The sequence below is a fragment of the Notolabrus celidotus genome, chromosome 15 (genome assembly GCF_009762535.1).
Source record: "Notolabrus celidotus isolate fNotCel1 chromosome 15, fNotCel1.pri, whole genome shotgun sequence".
In the NCBI taxonomy this organism is placed as follows: Eukaryota; Metazoa; Chordata; class Actinopteri; order Labriformes; family Labridae; genus Notolabrus; species Notolabrus celidotus.
Window position 1 is genome coordinate 11,241,760 of NC_048286.1, and position 22,542 is coordinate 11,264,301.

The following is a 22,542-nucleotide window of genomic DNA, read 5'->3' on the forward strand; positions in this document are numbered from 1 at the left end:
CATGCTGCGACAGTGAGATCACTATTTTGAATTTTCCCCCAGCTAAAACACTTTGTGGCACTATAAAAACTTTGCAGGCTACAGATAACTTCCATGCAAAACAACTTTACTATAAAATGTTCCACACAAGAACATTTTAACAATACAGAAAAAATATAAAAATAATAAATAAGAATAAATATATATGTATATAAAAAATATAAATACAACTAGTATAAAATTAGGACATTATAAAATATGCATGCAAAATTGTACTACCCCACCTGGTGTTTCTACACCTGAACTACTTTACAAACAGGAGCTCAGTTCCTTGAATCAATCCACTGTCCACATCAAAACAATGTAAACAATAACAAAGTGTAAACAATAAGTGTGAACAAAAGACTCATGGGGCATACAGGTGACACGTGAAGGCAGCGTGGGCAATCTGCATATAAAAACAGCTCCCAAAGAATGGCTTGCAACTACGAATTGGTTCTCATTGTTCACTTAAAAGAGCCGTCCAAAAGACAGACTCGTTCGCGGATGTCACATCTCTAATAGTGGTACACTACAGACATTTGATAGTGACAACAACTAAATCAGACATAAAGTGTGCTCCTACACTGCTGAACAGCATTTAACACAAACTGAGCAAACTGGAACACTTTATGTATAAACAGGTACTGAAATCTATCATCATCAGACATGCAAAACAAATCAGGACAATTTTGTTGAAAAGAAGGCACCTGAGATCATGATATGATGTACAGTAGAATAAAAAGTGCATTTCATTTTCAACTTCATCCAGATCACACAAGGAACACTTTCTCTCCTCCTCTGGAACAGAGTGGAAGCGACCTGTTTCTAATGCCAGAGGAAGGATACATATCTCAGCTGAGCACAGACAGACCTCTGAGCTCTGGTTAGGTTAAGAGTGACGTAAAGCTCTGAGTGATACATTTTTTTGAACAGACATTGTGTTCTTAGTTTGGGTTTACACAGGACTTCCTCTAACCATTTGTGTTTGTAAATGTCAAATAGTTCTGTTTTAATCTGACTCCCACAACAAGTTAACTTGTTCTATAAATATATTGGAGACATACCTTATCAAATATTTTCACAAGCTCTGAGGTCCAGGTGTAGCTGTTAGAATAATCCCAGTAGAAGATTTGTTTAGTTAGCCTGTTGTCTGGCATATTAATACATCTATTCCACAGTCTCACAGTAATGTTCATTGATAGGTTATACAGTTCGCCTTTGGGTTTTATGGTGGCTCTTTTACAGCGTTGTCAATTTCTATGTTCAAATTGGGAGAAAAATGATTTTAGTCTGATGTATTGGATACTAACTTAGCTTACAGTTGTGAGGTAGACCCTGCTTTATTGAATACTTCATTTTTTCCATTTGGCACCTCTTCTTGATAACAATATCATGGGAAATGTTTTTCTTCTCACTTGTCTTTTACTGACCTTGCAGTTGCATGAAATGTGCTGTTAATTACAATGCATATTACATTATATTATATAATTATCTTTGCTGTATTATATTGTGTTATATTACATTATATATATTATATACCCATATGTATTTATTATATTGCTTAATCTGTCATTACCAACCATAATAACACCATGTCAACCTGTCACTACTGAAACATTTTTAATACTGTCTGTAATTACTGCTATTTAAGCCATTTTTTATATTTATATTTATCTAAATTCCATTTGTAACATTGTGTATATCGAAATTGTATTCTATCTTTAATTATCTATTTTTATTTTTACTTATTTTATTTTACTAATTGGAACTTTTTCTTGATTGTACTTATGTCTGGGTTACTGCAACAACTGTATTCCGTATTCGACTCTGCATAAGAGTACTTTAACTGTCCATACTGTATGTAGATTTTTTTCTCATACTTTTTTACTTTGAGTTTTAATTCAGCATTGTTGCAACAGAGCATTTATAAGATTTTGAATCTCGTGCTCAGTTGTCAGCTGGACTTCACATGGTGGCTGGTACAGTTAAAGGTAATAGTCTTTGTTAGTTTGGGGGTTTAGATGTATTTTTCTTAAAATATGTGATTCATGATCTTCTATTATTTGTCCTTTGACCTTACATCAAGGTAGCACCACAGTTTATTTTTTAGAAAAACACTTTATTTACAACCCAACATTTGCATAAATGTATCACAACCAAATAAAAAACTCATCATTCCGTTGCAAAACCATTACCATGTTATTTATGTGGTCCTTATACGGGCCTACTGTGGAAGTTACACTCAGCAGCTTGTAAGTGGTCATTTAAAGCTAGAAAAAGACATTTACAAACTGATGCCTGTGTTGACAAAGAAAAACTACGTTGACCGTAGAATCGTGAAATCAGATCATCATAATGTAAACAAATCTGCCACTGCTGCAGGAGGACACGTTATGCTGAGATGTAGTTGCAGGCCAGGACTGGCTTGGTTTGCATGTGTCCGCATTATTAGTGCTGATTAGGCCATCTCGCTGCTGGCAGATGGAGGGGAGTTGTTGTTCTCTGTCTCTTGGATGTGCTCTGAGGACTTGAGGACATCAGGGTCTCCGGGACTCGCTATCATCTCCTCGCTATTGCAGTTGACGGGAGAGCCGGTCTCTGGTGAGCGGTCTCCGGCCTTCTCTGGAGTGGCCTGCAGGCCTGTGGTGGGGAGCGGCAGGTTCATCATGTACAACATATTGCCCAGGCGCCTGGACACCTGTGGGGCAAAAAGACATTTGAAATAAAGCAGGACAACAGAGGAACGGTAAGCTTAAATGGCGAGGTACATTTCTATTTTTATATCATATATTTTACTTCTTCTACCAAATATTGTAAATCTAAAAATGTACAAGTTCTGTTTACTAAACATGTACCACACTATTGTTTAGGTTGCTATGCATATCATAAATCTGTCTGATGCAAATTTGTGCAGAGTTGTTTTGCATTGTGGATCTGCAGGATTTAGTATTGTGCAGGCAATCATGAGAGTCCTTTTAAGTGGAACCAACCCTCTTGAATCAATAAATCACAAAGTTAATTCCGATATTTCTAATTCTGCAGCTTCACTCAGATTTTTCTTGGCTCCGTCAACAATCACTGTACCTCACCTGTGAGCGGATCTTGAGTGCTGGTCCCAGCTTGAGCCCCAGTGTGTCCAGCAGATGCTCTTCTGACAGGAGGGGCAGAGTCTCACCGTCAATCATGTGGTCCTTGAATGTCTGTATAGTGAAATCATGTAATGTTATACAGAAGAAAGACTCAACATAACAAAAAACAGAGGAGGAAGATTATAAAGCAACAAACCTGAGCGTATTCTGAACAGGTGGGTATACTGTTGATGAAGTTGTAAACATCATTCACTGTCCACTTCCTTATGTCTTCAGGCACCTCATCACCATTCATAAAGAGATTGGCTGGACCTGGAAAACATAATGACAAATAATGTGTTAGATCTATATCATACAGGTCACATAATTAACTCAGGGATTATCTACTGATCTCTGTTCAGGACCCACCAGGTGGAAGGAAACCATTTCCTGGGACTGGGAACATGTAAGGCATGCCTGTGAGCGCTCCTCCAGCAGAGGGATACATGAACTTCTCCTGGAAAGCTGAGCACTGGCTGGATATGTCTTTGTCATTCGTGCTGTTATTGGGAACATCTGAGCAGCTATCTTGACTGTTCACACAGTTTTTGCGCAGGCTGGAGTCCCCCTCCTTGTAGTTCTTCCTGCTTCCTGTGCTGTGCTCAGAGTCTATTTTGGCCTGATGGTGTGTCTTGCTGGTTGCACACTCTTCTCCGATGTCCCCCTTTGCCTCCACCTCTTTCTCCTCCCCTGACGTTGCTCCTGGACTCTGCTCCACACCTTTGTCTTCTGTTTGGCCCTTCAGGTTGGCGGCGTGGCTCTCTGAGGTCTTGTGGGCAGTCGGCCTCCTGCCTGCCCTACGTCCTCGCTCTCTGTGTAGTGTGCTGATTGGTGGGTATGGGCTGGCTGACATAAGCAGGCTGTTGGAGTGAAGCTCATCCAGGGTGGGACGGTGGACGAAGACATCATGGCCGTCTGGCAGGCGCTGACGACTCCTGAACGCCATGGGGTTTGAAGGGTACCCCATGGGGTTATTCATTCCCAGCAGTCCCTTCTGATGGGCGTTCTCAAGCTCCTTTTGATGCAGTATGGCATTCATCTCCATTCTAAACAGAAGCACACACAAATATCTGATATATTAGAACTTCATTTCTAAAGGGATAGTCAGCTTTTTTTTAAAGAACGGCTATATGAGGAACTTATAACTGTACAGTGTATTATGTCCTATTGCTGGTAGTCAGCATGGCCCCAATTTTTACAAAGTTGTTATTCATTCATGCCCCTCATGCTGAGCACGTGTCTCCAGAGGCAGGTCATGACGCAAAAAGAACACTGCAGTCGTCACTGATGTTAACAAGATATCCAAGATGGGGGCCAAGCAGAGTCTGACACATGATGATAGTTTTTGCCTTTATATCAATGCTACATGTAAATATAGTTTTATCGGCCGAAAAGACTATACGTCTGTGTACACTGATTGTGTTTTTTGCACTGTCAGCCCCTTTTTCAGAACAAAACCAAAACAATCCAGTGATTTTCTGCACTAAGTGTCCTATGAGCACAAAACTGCCCTCTGCGGTTTTGTTGCTGCGCTCACAGCACTCTCAGTTGAACAAAGTTAAACCTTTGAGATACCTCTGCACTCGTCAGAGTCAACTCTCCATCACCCACCTATCATAATCAAGGAGGGGCGGGTCTTTTGGTATCAAATTTGTCAACAACAATAGCCTGGTCTGTCTATACAGGTACAGGAAGGTCTGTATAGAGGAGAAGCTAACCATAAAAAAAGAGGCGATGGTTTACTGGACCACAGCTGTGCCTATCTGTGTTGGTACCATGGCCTAGTTTTCCAAACAAGGGCCATGCAGACTGATATCTACAGTATTAAAAACATTCACTATTCACCAGCATCTTACACAGTCTCACTTTGATCCAAACCATCCAATAAAGCATAGAGGAATACAGTTTACCCTTAAAGTGCTTGAAATGTCACAGTTTTATTCATTCAGCTTTCTCTGATGTCTATCTTTATAAAAAAAATCCTCTGCACAAACTACCTGGCAATGTTTTGCTTGTGAATGAGCTCCTGTCGCCGGGCAACTGTTTCCATCGGCTCAGAGGGCAAGAAGCCATAGCCAGCTGAGAGAAGGAAAGAAAGAGTGAAGAGTGAGGCAGGCTGTTAGAGCTCGTTTACATTCCTCTACACAGGGCCAGTAATTCTCTCAGGCTCGGACATGCTCTCAACAATGCTCACCTGCTCCTGGGAATGCTCTTCCAGGCAGGACATTGGCATGTGGAGGTAGAGGTGGACCCAGGTGAGGCCCCATGGGCATCTGTCTGGCCTCGGAAGCTACCATTTCCGCAGGGGGAACAAGCTCCCTTGAGAAAGAGAAGCACAGAAAGTCAGTTCACTTTGCAGACAGATTATCAGCTGTGAACATCCTGATGGCTGCTACTTTGTTAAAGAACTTCATATTTAAGTATAAAGTCAGGTGCAGACCTCTCCATGAAGCGAGGTTCAAACTGTGTTGGGACTCCTTGTAACCTCTGCTGCCCCTGTGTGAGGATCTGCGGAGCCATGGCCATCTGGTTTCTCATTATCATCTCCTGCCTCTGCCTCAGCCTCTGCAAGAGAAGGGGCAAAAGCACCAAGGGTCACATGGCTGTAAACCCTGAGAAATGTTCTGACTTTAAAAGCAGGAGACAATTCATGAGATTCAATATATGGTAGACAAGGTCACAAAGATGTAACCTTTTAGAACTCCTGGTTGGACCCAAATTCAGACTACAAGGATGTGAGAGATTGATGATAGGAAAATACAAACATTCAAATTGAATGTCTGCAAATTCTTGTAATCCACTCCCCCCTTTTTTAAGCTTTAAGACTTAACTTCAAAATATTGATGCTGTCATGCGTTCTCATCTTCCCAATGTCTCCACTCACCTCCAGCAGACATGCCATTAACCAGACGGTACCAGTGCTTCTCATCCAAAGCCCCCTGCTCTCCCAGCGCTGTCATCTTCCTCAGCTGCTCTCGTGGGGTCATTACACATTCAGCAAACTTTGGCCTCCACCTGAAAGTTGAGGAAGTTGTTGTTAAAAAGGGCAATACATCACAGCAACTAACAAGAACGACCCTAACAAATTGGTTAGTATAATATAACACCATAAATTGCAGCTTTACAGAATAGCAAATTAGACTTGGTGGATAAATAGATTTTGTAATTTCTCATGGATCCACTAGAGGGAAGCAAATATCTTTACATTTGAGAGCTGTAGCTGTTCAATGAACTTTGTTCTGTTGCATCAATTTTTATTTAATCAATTCAACATTATTTATCAGCTCAGAGGGAAATTTTATGGTTGTGGCAGACACCATGTATCCTATTTTCTGATTTTGTACTAGTTTTGTCTGAATTAGTGCAGAAAAGAGACCAGAATAAGCAGGCTTCAGAGATTTCAGTCACACACAGACACTGACTCGATTCATCCTCTCACCTTTGATCCTCAGAGCCACCTCTCACCTCTATCTGAGCATTAAGCATTAATCTTAAACCTACCTTAACCCTAACACTAACCGTACCCTTATCCTTAACTTAAATTTAACACCTAATACCAAATCCTAACCTTAATTTTAACTTGTTAAAAGTGTCAAGATCAGCAGAAATTCTTCTTCTTTTGGATACTTTTTTTCATCAACTTTTAAGTTCTTTGTATTTTATTACCATTGCCTGTTTAATGAGCATACATGTACAGTTATAATACTCACATACACAGAGAGACAGTCATACAACCTAATGGGCATATAGTTCTCTGCTGAGCCAGCAGCTTGTGTGCACAATCACAATTGACTTGGACACCTCCAATTAGACGCCAACATGGCAGAAACCCCATCAGAAAATATGATACTGTACTGTACAACGTCTGCTGACCCAGGGCCAGAGTGCAATGTGTGTTTGGGTACTTAAAAATACTCAATCTTTGCTGCATAAGAAGTCCACAATCCACTCCTTCAACTTCTGTTCCTTTATATTCATAATTTTTGTGTTGATGTCTTTGTGCTAACTGTGCACATATTTCTCTGTTGTCCCCTCCCCCAAACAAATGCCGCCACAAGATTTGCCCCGAGACCTTGTGCATTATCTGCAGTCACTCAAGTTCCCTCTGAAGCCCATCTAATCTGAGGGCTGTAATCCTCCTATTAACCCTGCAACAGTCTGCTAGCTACATCTGCTGACCTGCCTGCAGAGTGCCCTGCCAGCTCATCCAACCCCCCCCAGCCCCGCCTTCTCAAGGCCCTCACCACCCCCAGGATCCTATTAGCTAAGTCCTGGCTATACAGCACTTTAAAGGGATGTGTTGGAGGTAATCCGCACGTTTAGAGTTTTACCCTCAGCAAACCTTGCCTGTAAGCATCCCGGACAATACACCCTAAGTGCTAAGCCTATTAGCCTCCATTAGCTCCCAGGATGTCCTAAAAACACCTTGAGGATAAATCTGGGGATTCAATCGGTTTATGTGGAGCTATGTGGCGCGAACACATGCACCCTGCCTCCACCTACTTCTCTGCCAAAGTCATAAAAATCAGTATCAGCAAATGAGAAGAAATGTTATTCAACATTTATGTCTCTCTAATTCCTAAGTGGGCTCTAAGCCCTGAGCTGCTGGGCCCTGGGTATTAATGATTCACACTTTCTAGGGTTCTAAAAACTGTTCAAGATTATCGGACTCTGTTTCTGTTGAAGCTGAAGTGCATGTAAGAGCAGGATGCTTTATGATTAAGTCTTGCTAGCTAGATGTAAACCAAGGAATAAAAGATTTGAAACTTGCTAACTAACTGTTGCTTATCCTTGCATAAACATTAGCCAGTTGGAAAATAGAGTTTAGACCCCTGTTTCCAAAATCATAAATACTTTGCAGTCTTTGAAAAATAACATCTTCTGATTTTTCCCACATTCCCCAAAGACTCTTTAACAAACACGCCTGTCTGCTGCACAGGAACACTGTTTTCCACTCTGTCTCTCAAGATGTGACTGTATCCCCCTGATACGTGTGTTTGGTCTTTCTTGAACTAACAAAATACTGACTTATTGTATCGTATGAAAACTCAAGATATTGCAGAAAACATTACATTTTTTCAATGATGGATTAACCTCACTACAGTTGCAATAAAAAGGTTTGGAAGATGTCTATGAACTCCACATGCAGCAAAACAGATTTAGAAACAATGTGTGCATAAGGATATTTTGAAGGATAAAAAAAGCATAACAATAAAAGATAAGCTTAAAAAAACATCTGAACCTGCAAGTCTTTTATGACAGTGTATACTGATGATGTGTGTAAAGTGACGATGTTTACATTATGCAGAATTTGGAGTCAGTTTTGTGCTACAGAAACAATATCAGATTTTTTTTATCTCAGTGTTTAAAAGACTCTTTGATTTTGTAAGTCTCTCTAGAATAATGGTTGAATGTTGTTGTCTGATCATCAGTTTTTTTGACATTTGAATGTTTATCTCTGTGACTCTGTAGTTAGAGCTTTCTGTGAACCTGAATCCTTCATAAGACCTGTACGATCGCAGCTAAAACTTTGATTAGTTTTTCTTTTAAGTCTCTTAAGTCAAGTAGTAGCCTGAGACTCAACCAATGTAACTCTGCACATCCAAACCTGTTCTTTCTCTGCATTCTTTTAGCAGCATCACGATTTAAAAAACTTGAAGTAGCTTTTCGTCTTTTTCTTTTACTGAGTGTATCTGTCATCTTTGGAGTGAGCTCGAGATACTCTAGTCATATTTCCTCGACAGGCAAGGGCCACGACACAGCTGCCAAATCCAGGGATTGGACTCGTTGGATTTGCTGTTGCCTGGTTAATCTCATTATAAGAATGAATTAAAGGGAAAAATTGCTGACGACTGAGATGGAACCCTGAGGAGGTCATATCAGACAAGACAGAAGTATTGTCTAGTCCTTCCTAATCCTCTCTCACACAACAAACACATGCTTAAACCATGTTTATTCGGCCAGTTATATGCAGCGGAATTAGACTATATGATGGCTGTTTATTAAACCCAGGGTGTATTAATTTCAAAGTTAGATTAAGTTTCATAAACTCACATGACAATGTGCAAAGTTATAAATAATATAAATGAGTGTACAGAGTAGAGTGTAGACACATTATTACCGTTTACTGCACTTTAAGAACCACAAAATAAGTCATCATAACATTATTTTCATTTCATCCCACAATCTGGGCTAATTATGAGGGTAATTATCCAGATTTCAAGGTTGTTCTTTTAATAATCGCATTGGCCTTTAGTTTAATCATAAGCTGAGGGATCTGTAGTCTTCATGAGGTTTACTGCCTACAATTCACATAACAAGATTTACTGTTTCAACGTTTCGCATTGTTTTTTAAGAAAAAAGTAATTACTTTGTCAGCACTGTAAGCGGATTTCAAGGTTACTTTGATTTATTTTCATCACACATTAATGCATTAGTATATCATTTTTGAGTGTGTGAAGATATTATAGAAGTCATAAGAAATAAAGTATATTTTGTAATTTTCGAAGAACTGCAGAGTAAATGCAACAAAATACAAAAAAACAATTCTGCCACAAAAAATAAAGGAATATTGAAAATGGAAGTTTTATTTGACTCACCCGAAGTTCTCCTCCGTATGCAGAGCTAGAGGCAGTTTTTTAATTTAACTTCAGAAAAAAACAGAGTCAAAAATATAAAAAAAATCTTCTGAGAGTTCACAGAAAGACTCCGTACTGTTTCTCCTTCAGGTCCAACTGACCGGCCTCCTTCCAACCAGCCAACTGTCTGCTGCCAGCTAACTGCCTTAACTAAAAAAGACCTTTTAAATACTGATTCATTTCATCTCCATTAGCTGGCCTTATCTCCTGCGGTAAGCCCTCCCTGTCCTGACATCACTATGATCTCCCTTCCAACTGCTTGCTGCACCTTGCAACTGATGTGTAATTACTGCAGCAGCACTGGTCCTAAGCATGGAGTGCTAAACCTCTTTCATCGTTTACCTCACTAATCCCTTGTTAGCACTTTAGACCATAGTTAAGACACCTAAATGCTTAGCTTCCTTTTCCAGTGGCAAAATGGCCAACCCCTCCTTAACAGCTCTGAGGCCACATGCAGAGAAGCTACACGATGCTGTTGGTAGATTTTCAAAATCCAGCAGATCAGCCTTGTTTTTGTTTTTCTTCACATGTCCAGTTTGGTTGTCGCAAGTATTGAGCACACCAGGGAGCCAAAAATGTTGACCCAAACATGCTTGCTGGTAATTTGCTTGAAATCCGACTAAATGTTGGCTGGATCATCCTCTCAGACCTCTTAATCTGACAGTTTGTGCTCACCCACTGATTACAGCATGCAGGCCTGCACTCCTCTGAATGATGTTTTGCTTTTAATGCGGGGTGAGCAGCAAGGTGTGCACTGTGGGGGGGCTGAGGGCAGATTCTGCTAAACAGCAGACACGATATGAAGGGGGGTCTGTGTGATGTGTCTATCTGCTTCTACAGTTTGCAAAATAAGAAACATACAAAAAAACAGAAGAAGGAGGAAACCTAGAAGTAAATGCATGTGCTTGAAACATACAAACACGATAATTCATCAGTGAATAAAGTGAATGCATCTGTAACTTGCAAATCTGCAATAAACTCTCATTTCACAAGGTGATAATCTTTGTCAAAACCATTAGCTGTTTATTAAACACCGTGCCTCCATGCTCCTCTCATTGTGAGATGTGAAGATTGGAGGGTGCTGACATATTGTGCTCGTGGAGCCCAGGCATGCGCATTAGCAATCTGGTGGGTGAAGTTGAGGACTGACATCACACTCCTTCTGCTAACTATAACAAGCATTTAGCTCACTTATAAAACCCCATAGACCCCTCAGGTGGGTGCACTCACCAGCAGAACAGATTCTTGTGTTTATTTGAAGCAAACACCAGTGGCTATGGAAAGTTCAAGGATTCTTGTGTTCGTGTTTTTATGTTTTCTCTCCCCCGTTCCTCCGACAGCCTCATCTGAGTCTGAGCTGCCAATCATTAAAAAAGTCAAATAACTTGTTAATGAACACTTGAACATTAATAAGCATGATAGGAACTAACTATGGTGAAAGAAACCATGTTCAAAAAACATGTAAATGACATGTATTTCAGTTTTATAGTTTGATCCATGTTCAATCTGTTAAAATGAAGGGGGCAGGGTTTATGGCCTTTTCTGCAGCCAGTCTGTAGAGGGAGCTATATAGAGGGAGTATTTTGTATTACAACACTTATGCAGTCCATCTTAATATACAGTCAAAACTGGAAATGCTTTAGGGAGGTCTTGATTAAACATTATACTTATTGTGATCTGTGAGGTACGATACTGTCAGGTGTTTTAATGGTTGATCACAACTTAGATCACAAATGATCACCTTAATAAACCCTTTAAACAAAATATACAAAAAGGATCCTGAATGAAGGCAGGGCTGTTGTGAAGAAATGCACAGATTTCATCTGGTCAGAACTTAAATAAACAGGTAGAATCATAGAACATATTTCATATCAAGAGTTTGAAAACACAGAAGTCCAAGCAAAATGGTGTCCCATCTTTAAGGTTTAAGACTGATTCAAAGGACTCATCATGCGTCCATGTATAAAAATCTGGAGGGAAGATGCAGTTAAGCTCAATTTGCATACCCAAGGTTAGTGAGGAGGCTAAAGGCCAATATGGCAGCTGTCGTTGATAGACTTCAAAATTTTGCTTCAGAAACCAGTGGGTGACATCAAAGAGACTACGTACATGTTTTATACATTCTGCGGTCTAAACATGACAGCACTTGCTACCATGCTAAACTAAGATGCTAAACGATAACTGCTTTGCATCAATGTTTATTGTGTTCTTGTTAGTATGCTGATATTAGCAGTTAGCTTACCCCTGTTCACAGCCTCACAGAGCAGGGGATTAGGTTTTCTTCTTCTCTTGTTTGAAAGCCTGTTACTCTTCGTATTTATGTTTTTTTTTTTCTTTGCTAGGTCGAGATTATCTTCAGGTAATGATGCAGCTCATTATTCTGCAGTCCTCTCTCTAAGAAGAGTGTAGACATAAAAATGTGCACATGGTCTCTAACAGTTCATGGGTACACTGTGACACTGAGTGGTCTCACGTGTGCTTATTACTGTATATACCCTCACACACCTACACTGTGACTAATGCACAGTGTGTGTGTGTGTATGTGTGTGTGTGTGTGTGTGTGTGTGTGTGTGTGTAGATTGATTCCTCATATAAGAGCTGTTATGTACCATGCTGTGGTTTGACCATTAGCTATAATAAGCTGGGTTATTTTCCTGCAGTGCAGTGCGGAGGACCAACACTCAATACCTTTTCTTTATTTTAAACAATAGAAGAAGTAGTTTTAAATCATTTAACTTAGTAAAAGAAGCAATACCCAAGTCTACAAATCCCATTTGAAAGTATGTATATCAACTATACTTCCACATTTATAATATTTTAATTATTTATATTTCTTAAATAATATTGATTTATTAATTTAATTATTTAATCTATTTTTATTTTTATGTATGTATTTATTTATTTGTATATATCTATTTATCCAATTCTAATTTTTGATTTAATTTTTACTTTTGTCTTTTTACTTTTATGACCTTTTATTGCAATTAAATATTAGTGCATGATATCAGCCTCTGAGTCTAATGGTTACACTGTTGTTTTGTGTTATGTTGGCTGAGTCTAATAAAAAAGTTAGAAATAAAAATAACACTTAAGTATACGAAAGTGTCAACCACTAGATTTACTTTAAATATTATATTCATGTAGAGGCTATTGCATTAGCTTAAATAGCATGTGTTCGATTTTTGTGCATATATATAGGTTAATATTTATATTTCAGCGAGAGCAAGATATATAGGTCGATTTTTGTGACATGGTACCAATATTTTGAGTATTAATGTGTTTTAAGGTAAAACAATAACTAAAAGTATACCTTGAAAGTTCAGAGATCGAGGAAAAACAATGCATGATACATTTAATAAAATCTCTTAAATGTTGAAGTTTCCAATTTACTGTGTACAAATCGAATCATTTGCATTGCTTTGTTAGTTATCAGCCAACATGCCTGGTAAAGATTTATTGCGGAACTTCTCAACAAAAAAGGGAAAAAACACAATTTCCTTTACGACAAGCAAGTTGACCATTTTTCCAGAAAAAACACATATAAAGAATTGAAGAATTAAGAGAACAGAGCATTAGAACATTTAAACCTCTAATTTAAGACTATCCCAGGTGTAAGCTTTTTATAAGGGATTTCAGTCCATGTTGTTTGCACCCAGCATTATAGTGTCACAGTGAGGCAAAGGGATCAGAGCAGGTTTAACCTCAAGAACAGGCCCAGCTATAAATTCACTGAGTTGGCTCAGGTACGTACACCATCCATCTTCTAATTGCAGTAACAATCTGGTATCCGGATCTCCTGGATTTCCTGGATTCTTCCCCTTCAAATGACAATTGCACCAAAGCTGTAATCCCTCAAAGGTTGAGGAATTACGTCTTTTACACTTGGAGGAAATCTTGTTTAGGTCTCGATTACCATGAGATCCTATAGAAGGATTCTTCAGGATAATGAATCCCTGAAATACCAGGAAAAGCCTTAGATCTTAGCTGTCTTAGACTCAGGAAGGAGGCCTAACCATGAACTGAAAGGTCAAAAGTTTCTTATTTGAAAATGCTCATCAAATTTTTCTTATCAAATAATTAAACTTCAATTAACTTAAAGTGCAGAAGGTTTAGTGGAGTCATTTTATCTACCTTATGTATCTTCACATCTGTATCAATAAAGAAGATACACCACCTCATTCAGTCTCGGTTTCAACACAACTGATCGAACATCTGGTTTTAATTAAGCAACAAAAAACGATTCAGAGAATGTTTTACAAAGTGTTGAAGAAAATACAAAAGGTAAAACGATTAAGGAGCTTGATTCAACATTGACGCTGAAATTGCGCATATATTAACAAAAAATAGGGTCTACAACCTCTGTATGCCTCCTATGCTGTAAGGAGTCTCTTCAGCTAAATGCTAATGCTTGCTAACATGCACACAGCCCTCTGTTGACATATTAAACAAGCTTTGTTTACAATGACCAACATACTGATTTCGTGTTTTAGCACTAATATGCTCACTGTGAAGAAAAAAAAGTATTAGCCCAATGTCATCTTTAAAATCTTTGCTGGTTAAGCATGCTAACATGTTTATCAGGGTAAGTTTACAAAGTGTGCAAGCATGCTAACGGTTGTACTTTGGCAGTGCTGATACACAGATATTTTCTGCCATCTTTAATTATCTATTTTGCTAGCAAGCTCAGAACGATTTTGTCTTCATGTTTGGAGGGATACCTTCAGATAGAACTTGTTATTCAATGGGTACAACTGTAGAAGTCAATTACTTGATGTGCTTGTTAAAGTGGTTGAGTCATAGGGAACACAGCTGCTATGCAACAGTAATGCTGTGAGATCTGTTATCAACTGGGATAAAGAATTGTTTGAAAAGCCAAGTTAAAGAAAAATTATAGGAAATTAAAGGTACAGTCTGTAAAAGTTAGCAGCATTTAGCAGAACGGATTTGGTGGAAATGAGATATGATATTTATAAAAATGTTAAAATTAGTGAATAATCACCAATATAAAACTTTTTTTATTCTTAAAACTTAGGATAAGTATATGATTGTTTAAATAAGGAGCAGGTCTCCTCGCAGCAGCTTACATTATGAACCGCCATTATGTTTCAACAGCAGCTCAGAACAGACAAAACAGAGAAAAACACGTTATGTTACTCTGTGCCTAGCTGCCGGTCCAGAAATTCACGTGTTGGAAGGAAGGTGGAGAAAATGGGCCGGTTGTTGTTGTTGTTGTTTTGCACAAAAACATTTTATTGATAGCACTTTATGATACCAGAAACTTGACAAATGTGGAGCCACAGGTATTATAAATCACATAAGCATGCATCTGCTTCATTTTTGTCACAAATTCTATGAGAATCCATCTATCTGCACCAAGTTACCCTCTAAAGAATACTCTTAACAACTAGTTGATTTTATATACAACATTGTAAACCCACATAACTATAGAACCTAACAGGAATATATACTGTATGTTGTTACTTAACCATACATATTTGTTTTCTATAAAGTGTTTTCAACAGCAGTCAAGGTCAGTGTACTAAATGTCTACACTAATCTGTCAGTCATCTGTTTTCTGTCAGAGGCCTGTTCAAACACAAAATACAATCTCAACAGGTGCCAGTTCTCACATCATTTCCCAAAGATAGCCTTACATGTAAATGTTTAGAAAAGAAGGTGTGCAGGACACACAACACTGATGTATATAAACGCCGTCAAAACTCACAACGTCACTGATTCCCAGGAACTCAGGTAAGCAGGATGAAGGCCCGGTTCTCCTCAGCTTTTCCACTGGTGACTCTTTTCTTTCATGTATTTTGAAAACTGAATTTGGCTTCTTGTTGCTGTTCTCTGCAGGTTGTAGAGAAAATATGAATGCCCTCCAGGTGATTTCCTTCACTCTGCTGTCCGTTCTGGCAGCCAACGCCCAAGTCATCTCCCCAGGAAGATGCCCCAAGGCAACTGTGCAGGAGAACTTTGATGCTACCAGGGTGAATACCAGACCTCTTAATCATCTTATTGGTCTTATCTTTTACTTGAAAATGATCAGCAGGAACAGGGAGGAGTTTTTTTAAACCTTAAAAAATTGACTATCCATAGAGACACAAAAACAACAAAAAAGGCCTCTTATGCCTCATGATTGTGTAACTCGTCATTACCAAGAACTGAATTTGATGATCTCCTGCTCCATTTGCTTCCTCTGCAGTATCTTGGTAAATGGTACGACATCCAGAGGCTGCCACATAGCTTCCAGAAGGGCGAGTGCTGCACTGCCACCTACAGCCTGAAGAGCCCTGGAGTCGTTGGAGTCCTGAACCAGGAGCTGCTGTGAGTACTCTGCATGTATCTCGAAGCTTGAGGCGAGCTAGGATGTTAGATTAACTTTTTTTGGGCTGCTCTCTGTAGTCTGTAAAAATGTAATATTTTAACTGGTCAAGAAACGGTTCAAAAAACAATATATTTCTTCTATACGAAAAAAATGTGTGTTCTGCTCTTAAAAACCTGAACTTAAATAAGATGAACTGTGACAAATTACTTTTACCACAGTCCTGAACTGAAGTACATTTCATGAAACTTTTGTGCTTTTACAGAACAATATTGCATTTAAGTGGTACAATTTTCCATTTTTATTTTACCACAGACTTGTGACAGCTGTAGTTACACTGTGGTATGAATATGTTTGCTGCCTAAAGGACAATATTTCCTGCATTACTGCTGTCAGTGTTTTAATCTCTTAACTGTTTGTTTCTCTCAGTGCTGACGGATCCATCAACTCCATCAGTGGCTCTGCCTATGCTAAAGATGCATCTGAGCCTGCCAAGCTGCTGGTCTCTTTCTTTGAGTGTAAGAACTGATTTTAAAACTCTCCAGGAGTACGAAAGATTTCTAGCCAAAGACGTTTTCAGTGAAACACAAAAATTCATCCATAGAGATCTTTGTTTAATTTGACCTTCCTGTTCCTCCACTCCTCTAGTCTCTCCTCCTGCCCCTTACTGGGTGCTGTCCACAGACTACAACAACTACTCTCTGGTCTACAGCTGCACTGACCTCGGTGTGCTGCACGTAGAGTTCGCCTGGATCATGAGCAGGACACCCACCCTGCCTGAGGAGACCCTGGAGGATCTGCACAGCACCCTGACCTCCATGGGAGTCAAAGTGGACAAGCTGCTGACCACCAACCAGGACCCAGCTCTCTGCAGCGCCATGAGCCAGTAAACAGATGGAGCAGGCCTTCAGTGTTCATCTCACTGTACTCAGTCATTGTAATAAAGTTATTTACACAGCAGTGAAGGCTCTTGTATCTTCTCTGGATGAAATACAATGTTGATAATTGAGTACCTGTTTGCACCACCAACTTTGTTTCAGAACTTCAGAACAACTTGCCTACAATTCGTTCAACAGCTCATTTAATTTGCCTTTAAATTTACGACAGTTGCTATTCTCTCAATCCTTCATTTATTTGTACATCATCAGTGCTTTCTGGATCTTTTACAGTAAATAAGTAGAATGTTTTAATAATAAATGTTTAAGAGTAAGGATATCCATTACCTCTACACAGTATGTCTGGTTTATGAAAATAAAACTGCATGCTAAACCTTAAAAAATAAACGGAGAAAGCTCAGTTTATGAAGCTTTATATTTTGACATTTTTGTGAGTTGCAGTCCAGGGCTAACCTTTATCAAAAGACTTCTTATGCAGCATTTAGCTGTCTCAGGGATATTGATCATTGCTTTTTATGGTTGTAAAGAATGCTTTTATTCCTTCTTCTCCTCTAGAGAGGTATAAGTGGAGACTTTGTAGAGGATGTTCTCAAGTCTGTGATTACAGCCATATCCAGCAATGAGTTGTAATTTCTAACTCTGGTCTGTTATCAAGAAATAATAGACTGTTACTGTGAACTGATATGTAACGTCCAATCAAAATCAAGTACTTTTACTATTTTACTAACAAAAACTCATAATGAATGATACCAGAGAAACTGTTGGAAAAACGTCAAACGTGTCTTCAATGCAAAAGTTACTATTGCTGGCAAATACTTAACATAAGTAATGTACATTTATCTATCCATCTCTCTTTTTCTTCATCTCCCTCTATCACCTATCAACCCCATCACAGTCTCAGCTCTTCAACATGAGTCTGGTTCTGCTTGAGGTTTATGTCTATTAAAGGAAGTTTGTCCTTGCCACTGTAACTTTCTAAATGCTTCCAAGTGCTCTGCTCATGGTGGATTAAGATGAGATCAAACTGAGCCCTGTCTGTAAGATGGGACTTGATCCTATCCTGTCTTGATGTTGGGTCTTTGTTAATACTATGACATAGAGTACGGTCTGGACCTGCTCTGTTTGTAAAGAGTCTTCAGATAACATCTATTGTGAAATGGCGCCATATAAATAAAGATTGATTGATTGATTATAGACACACTAGAAATGTCCTTTTATCTGTTTCATTCACAGCTTCTGCATGCCAATATTGTTTCTTATCACTGTTAACACTTCATTTTTATCATAGTCACTAACAATCCTTTTAAAGTGCAATAGCTACTGTTTTACTTACTATAAACCCATAATACACCACAAGGTGGTATGTTCTTTCCAATCAATCATTTATCAATAAACTCAAACATTAAAACAGTTACCCCATGACCATTTTCATTAAGGGCAGGTTTTGATGACAGTTTGAAATATTACTCACAGAGACCCCAAGATTAATTCACCAGTACGTGAGCACTTTGCAAAAAACAAAGTGATTGATCTACATTTCTGAAAGCTACTCAGAGGAAGTTGTGGTTTGTGTGGATTTTGGCGCCCCCTGTGGACAAAGAGATACTTGTCGTGTCTTTGATCTTGTCCCGTACACGTGACAGAAATGTTTCCTAATGAAAATCTCATTCTGCTTCCTTTTAATAATCAAACATATCACTCAACATGAACATTTTCATTGGAAACCATGAGCAAATTGCAACTTCTGCAGCATGCCATTACTTCATAGGACTAATCAGTCCTCCTGCTGCCAGTCTTGCACTTTAATTGATCATATAGAGGCATCAGTATGAAGCTCAGTCTATCACATAAACACTTTGAAATCCTCACAGGAGCTTCAAATGCAACATTAACAAACATAGGAGCAAGATAAAAGCAGGTTGAGGTACAGGTCAGGTTTTGCTCTTTCAAACTTTTACTTTAATATGTACAGATAATGATCCTACAACACTTCAGAGTGTTAATTCCTACTCCCAAGGCCTTAAAACACTGTTTAATATTTGATAAAGAAATTATTCTCCTGTACATGATGAAAAGCACATTTGGGCTCCATCAATGTTTCTTTACTTTTTCAGTGTTATAAGTCCTTTGGAAAAATAACAGTTGTGTACTTTGGAGAAGTGTGTGTAAAATTGTGTAAAATGCAGTATGTTTTTGTTTTTATGGTTCAGTACCCTAATGCTTAAGGGAAAAAGGACACCAAACAGCATTTTTTGTCTACAGGTTTATTGCACTTTGCATTGACATGCTGACAGGGCAAAGTGTCCCTATCTCATAGTCCTGTAGGCTGAAACAGGAGTATCTCAGGTTACTGGTTCATGGGGATGCAGTAAGTCTCATCCTGGTTGGTAGCGACCAGCTTATCCACGTTGACTCCAGCAGCAGACAGGATGCTGTGAACGCTCTGCAGGGTCTCATCGGACATGGTGGGCTCTCTGCTCAGGATCCAGGCCAGCTCCATGCGGAACAGGCCAAAGTCTGTGCAGCCATAGACCAAAGAGTGGGTCTCGTAGTCGGAGGAAAGCACCCAGTAAGGACCGGGGGGAGATGGAACTGGAGAGAAGAGAAGGAGAATCAATGAACTTTTTTATAATGACTGGCATACCAGAATATATTTGAGATAAGTTCTTACTGTCAGTGAAGGAGACCTCCAGCTTGGCAGGCTCAGAGGGGTGCTTGACCTTGGCAGAGCCGACGATAGAATTAATGGTTCCATCCTCACTGGAATAAAAAGAGAGCAGAAACATTCAAACCCTTATTGTGAAAAATGTATAATGTAAATCAACATTTCTTGTCAGATACTCTCTTTTTTAAAATTCCAATCTGTCTTATACTCTTAGCTTATCCCTATTGGCTTTGCTTTATTCACTTGAAACAGGATACAAGATCTGACTGTGTGATTACAGATGATTACAGATTTTGGCTGAGGACTTTAATTAAGACTTAAAGCATCAAGGTTAAAATAATAATAGCCAAAATAATAATTTAGCCAAACCAAAAGAAACCAAACAATTTCTTGAACTTACAGAACAAAAGTGTTTATTTCTTGTGGTCTAAAAAGTGTATTTTCATGAAATGTGACTAGAGCAGTGAGCGAGAAATTGTAGTTACATTATTTAAGGAGGTTGAGACAAACTTTAAAAAAAAAAACTCACAGAAGCTCACTGTTGAGGACTCCGATGACTCCAGGACTCTTTGGGCTGTAGGTGGCAGTGCCGCACTCGCCTTTCTGGAACTGTGTTGGCAGCTTCTGGATCTCAAACCACTTACCAACGTACTGAACAGGAGATACAGATTTACACTTAGAAATTTAGATTAATTTTGAACATGTAGCTGTTATTTAAAGACAAGGCACAGTGGTTTAATTTCAAGAGTATTCTTCAAATCTCATGTTGATAGGTCACAGAAAAGAGAAGAAAAAGAGTTGAGTTCTCACCCTGCTGGAATCAAAGTTGGCCTGCACTGGGGGTTTGGGACATTTTCCCCACCTCAGGACCTGAGCGCTGGCTGCTACAGCACACAGCAGAGTCAAAGAAATCACCTGCATGGCCTTCATCTTCACAACACGGGCTACAGGGAACAAAAAAAACAATGAAACTACTGAAAACTTCATGAGATCCCCTGAACTCAGTGAAGATAAAAGCATTAGGTGAGGTCTAACAAAGAAAGAGAAGAGGAGGAGACACTAAGAAGATGAAGAGTCATGACTGCAGTCCGCTCACCTGTATGGAATCAACAATACTACCTGAGTGCCGGTCTGTCAGATAGAGGGGTCTTTTATAGAACAAAGCACCCACGGTTTCATCATCGAACACATTTTTTACCCCTCCTCTTGTGTTTACATGTAAAAGCATGCGATGAGGAGGTGGAGTGAATGTGTGAGAGTTCACACCTGTTCAAATGAAGAGGTGTGCAAACAGTTAAACTGTCTTCTTATCTCTGTAGTACCAAATGTGGATTATGTCATTCATCTCTGTGTGCGTTCATCTCAATGAAACTTGTTTATCTTTGTTAAATGGACACAGAGCCAATAACAATGTGGATATATGTGAAAATGAATGAATACCTCATACACAGAGGAGAGGAAGGAATGAGGACTCCTTAAGGTTAAAGCGAACAGCTAAGAAGCAGCTTCACAAAATCGTCCTAAATAAATTTTTTATCTGCACGTTTCATGTTGATAGTTGAAAAAATGCATCGTTCCTGCATACTAAACGGACCACAAGAGCTGAAGCATGCTGGGCTGTTGTGGTGCATCAAAAATTAAGCAAGATTCTGATGCAATTACATAAAACCTGTCAGTTTCTGAGCACTTTCCCTCTACCTCCCCATCCACCGATCACACTGACACCTGAGCTGTCTGACTGACTGACATGTGATTGCAGTGCTTGGTAGAGGTTTTTTTTTCATAGAAACTTCCTGACAGAAAGAGGGAAATGTTGACATATGCAGGTACTTGCATCACCTCATTAAGGCTTTTGCCTCATTTGTGGCCAATGTATTAGAGAAAGAGAAAGGGTGAAAATGTATACATTGTTAAAGATGAACAAGGTTGAGAGTTTCTTGATGACATAGAAAAGAGAGTTGGCCTATGACAGTCTTTGCTCATGTTCACCCCTGGTACTCCAAATTATCCCCTGAACCCAGGTTTTGGATGCCTTACTATGCATACATTAGCCTAATTTTGTAGGTAATTCACAATTCAATCAAGAAGAATGGGAAATAAATGAAACTGAAAAGCCAATGGTCCTTCTTGAAAGCAAACTGTACCTTTGTGCATGGCAAAAAAAGGCACTGGCACAGGGTGAAGAAAACATTTCGCCCTGACTGAGCGCTAGAAACCACCCACAGCCTTTGTAGGTATTATTCAACCAAATGATCTTACCTCAATGAAGAGGTGGGCTGCAAATTACAGATCATTAACTTCAACCATAAAACTAAAGTGCCGTTCTCCTTTTTATCTCACTTTTGAAAACAGAGTGAATAAGAGACATTCACTGCTTTAACTGGCAGGACATTTTCCTCCATATTTTGTACAACACAGCCACATTTATAAGACAAACTATGGGAAGAGCAGAATTCATGTCTCTGCTGGGTAGATTTTCTTTTACCACAGCAGTCATCAACAAGACACTGTTCTTATCAATAAAAAACACAACATACAAATTTCCCTCCACTCTGTCCAACTCGTCAAACGTGGATGAAGTCTCAGGGGAACATTGACTGCATCTCCCTGCTTTATAAACCTCATGTGCTCTTGACTCACATACACACAAAGGGTTGTTAATAGGGATTAATTAGCCACAGGTGCATCTGGTTTCCTTGATTGCAGCTCTCTGCCTTTGGATTTACTCTCACCCTGCTCTCACAGAGAGCTTGAAAGGGCCTTTCAAATGCTTTCACTGGAAATAAGTGAGCAAGTGAGGAAGTCTTGTAGTTTATCAATAGAAGAGAAACAGAATCAGACAAAGAGCTACAGGACCCACAATGCACAA

General features: G+C 39.2%; 3 protein-coding genes across 15 annotated transcripts; 1 reads left to right on the top strand and 2 right to left on the bottom strand.

Moving 5' to 3' along the window:
* Window positions 1–2,156: 2,156 nt before the first annotated feature.
* samd7 (sterile alpha motif domain containing 7) lies at window positions 2,157–12,135 on the bottom strand. 3 transcript variants are annotated; one of them, XM_034702260.1, is made up of 9 exons: window positions 12,030–12,135; window positions 6,034–6,164; window positions 5,590–5,714; window positions 5,344–5,468; window positions 5,147–5,228; window positions 3,519–4,195; window positions 3,307–3,422; window positions 3,111–3,221; window positions 2,157–2,719 (listed from the first exon to the last, which is right to left on the bottom strand). In XM_034702260.1, exons 2-9 carry the CDS (start codon window positions 6,076–6,078, stop codon window positions 2,480–2,482), a joined length of 1,521 nt encoding a protein of 506 aa, XP_034558151.1. In that variant the 5' UTR covers window positions 6,079–6,164; window positions 12,030–12,135; the 3' UTR covers window positions 2,157–2,479. The 3 variants fall into 3 exon arrangements, with proteins under 3 accessions (XP_034558151.1, XP_034558152.1, XP_034558153.1); XM_034702261.1 differs by lacking the exon at window positions 12,030–12,135 and adding an exon at window positions 6,355–6,376; XM_034702262.1 differs by lacking the exon at window positions 12,030–12,135 and adding an exon at window positions 6,355–6,370 and having other exon boundaries at window positions 5,590–5,712; window positions 6,030–6,164.
* Window positions 3,269–17,072, top strand: LOC117826309 (apolipoprotein D-like). 8 transcript variants are annotated; one of them, XM_034702265.1, is made up of 7 exons: window positions 13,979–14,068; window positions 15,298–15,317; window positions 15,404–15,538; window positions 15,644–15,777; window positions 15,993–16,114; window positions 16,542–16,630; window positions 16,761–17,072. In XM_034702265.1, exons 4-7 carry the CDS (start codon window positions 15,658–15,660, stop codon window positions 17,000–17,002), a joined length of 573 nt encoding a protein of 190 aa, XP_034558156.1. In that variant the 5' UTR covers window positions 13,979–14,068; window positions 15,298–15,317; window positions 15,404–15,538; window positions 15,644–15,657; the 3' UTR covers window positions 17,003–17,072. The 8 variants fall into 8 exon arrangements, with proteins under 8 accessions (XP_034558162.1, XP_034558154.1, XP_034558160.1 ...); XM_034702266.1 differs by lacking the exon at window positions 13,979–14,068 and adding an exon at window positions 14,814–15,087; XM_034702271.1 differs by lacking the exons at window positions 13,979–14,068; window positions 15,298–15,317; window positions 15,404–15,538 and adding an exon at window positions 3,269–3,325.
* Window positions 17,073–19,256: 2,184 nt separating this feature from the next.
* LOC117826232 (apolipoprotein D-like) lies at window positions 19,257–22,333 on the bottom strand. Of its 4 annotated transcripts, none has more exons than XM_034702161.1 (5): window positions 22,211–22,333; window positions 20,484–20,617; window positions 20,203–20,324; window positions 19,680–19,768; window positions 19,257–19,600 (listed from the first exon to the last, which is right to left on the bottom strand). In XM_034702161.1, exons 1-5 carry the CDS (start codon window positions 22,296–22,298, stop codon window positions 19,356–19,358), a joined length of 678 nt encoding a protein of 225 aa, XP_034558052.1. In that variant the 5' UTR covers window positions 22,299–22,333; the 3' UTR covers window positions 19,257–19,355. The 4 variants fall into 4 exon arrangements, with proteins under 4 accessions (XP_034558052.1, XP_034558055.1, XP_034558053.1 ...); XM_034702164.1 differs by lacking the exon at window positions 22,211–22,333 and adding an exon at window positions 21,933–22,134; XM_034702162.1 differs by lacking the exon at window positions 22,211–22,333 and adding an exon at window positions 21,818–21,842.
* Window positions 22,334–22,542: the final 209 nt, after the last annotated feature.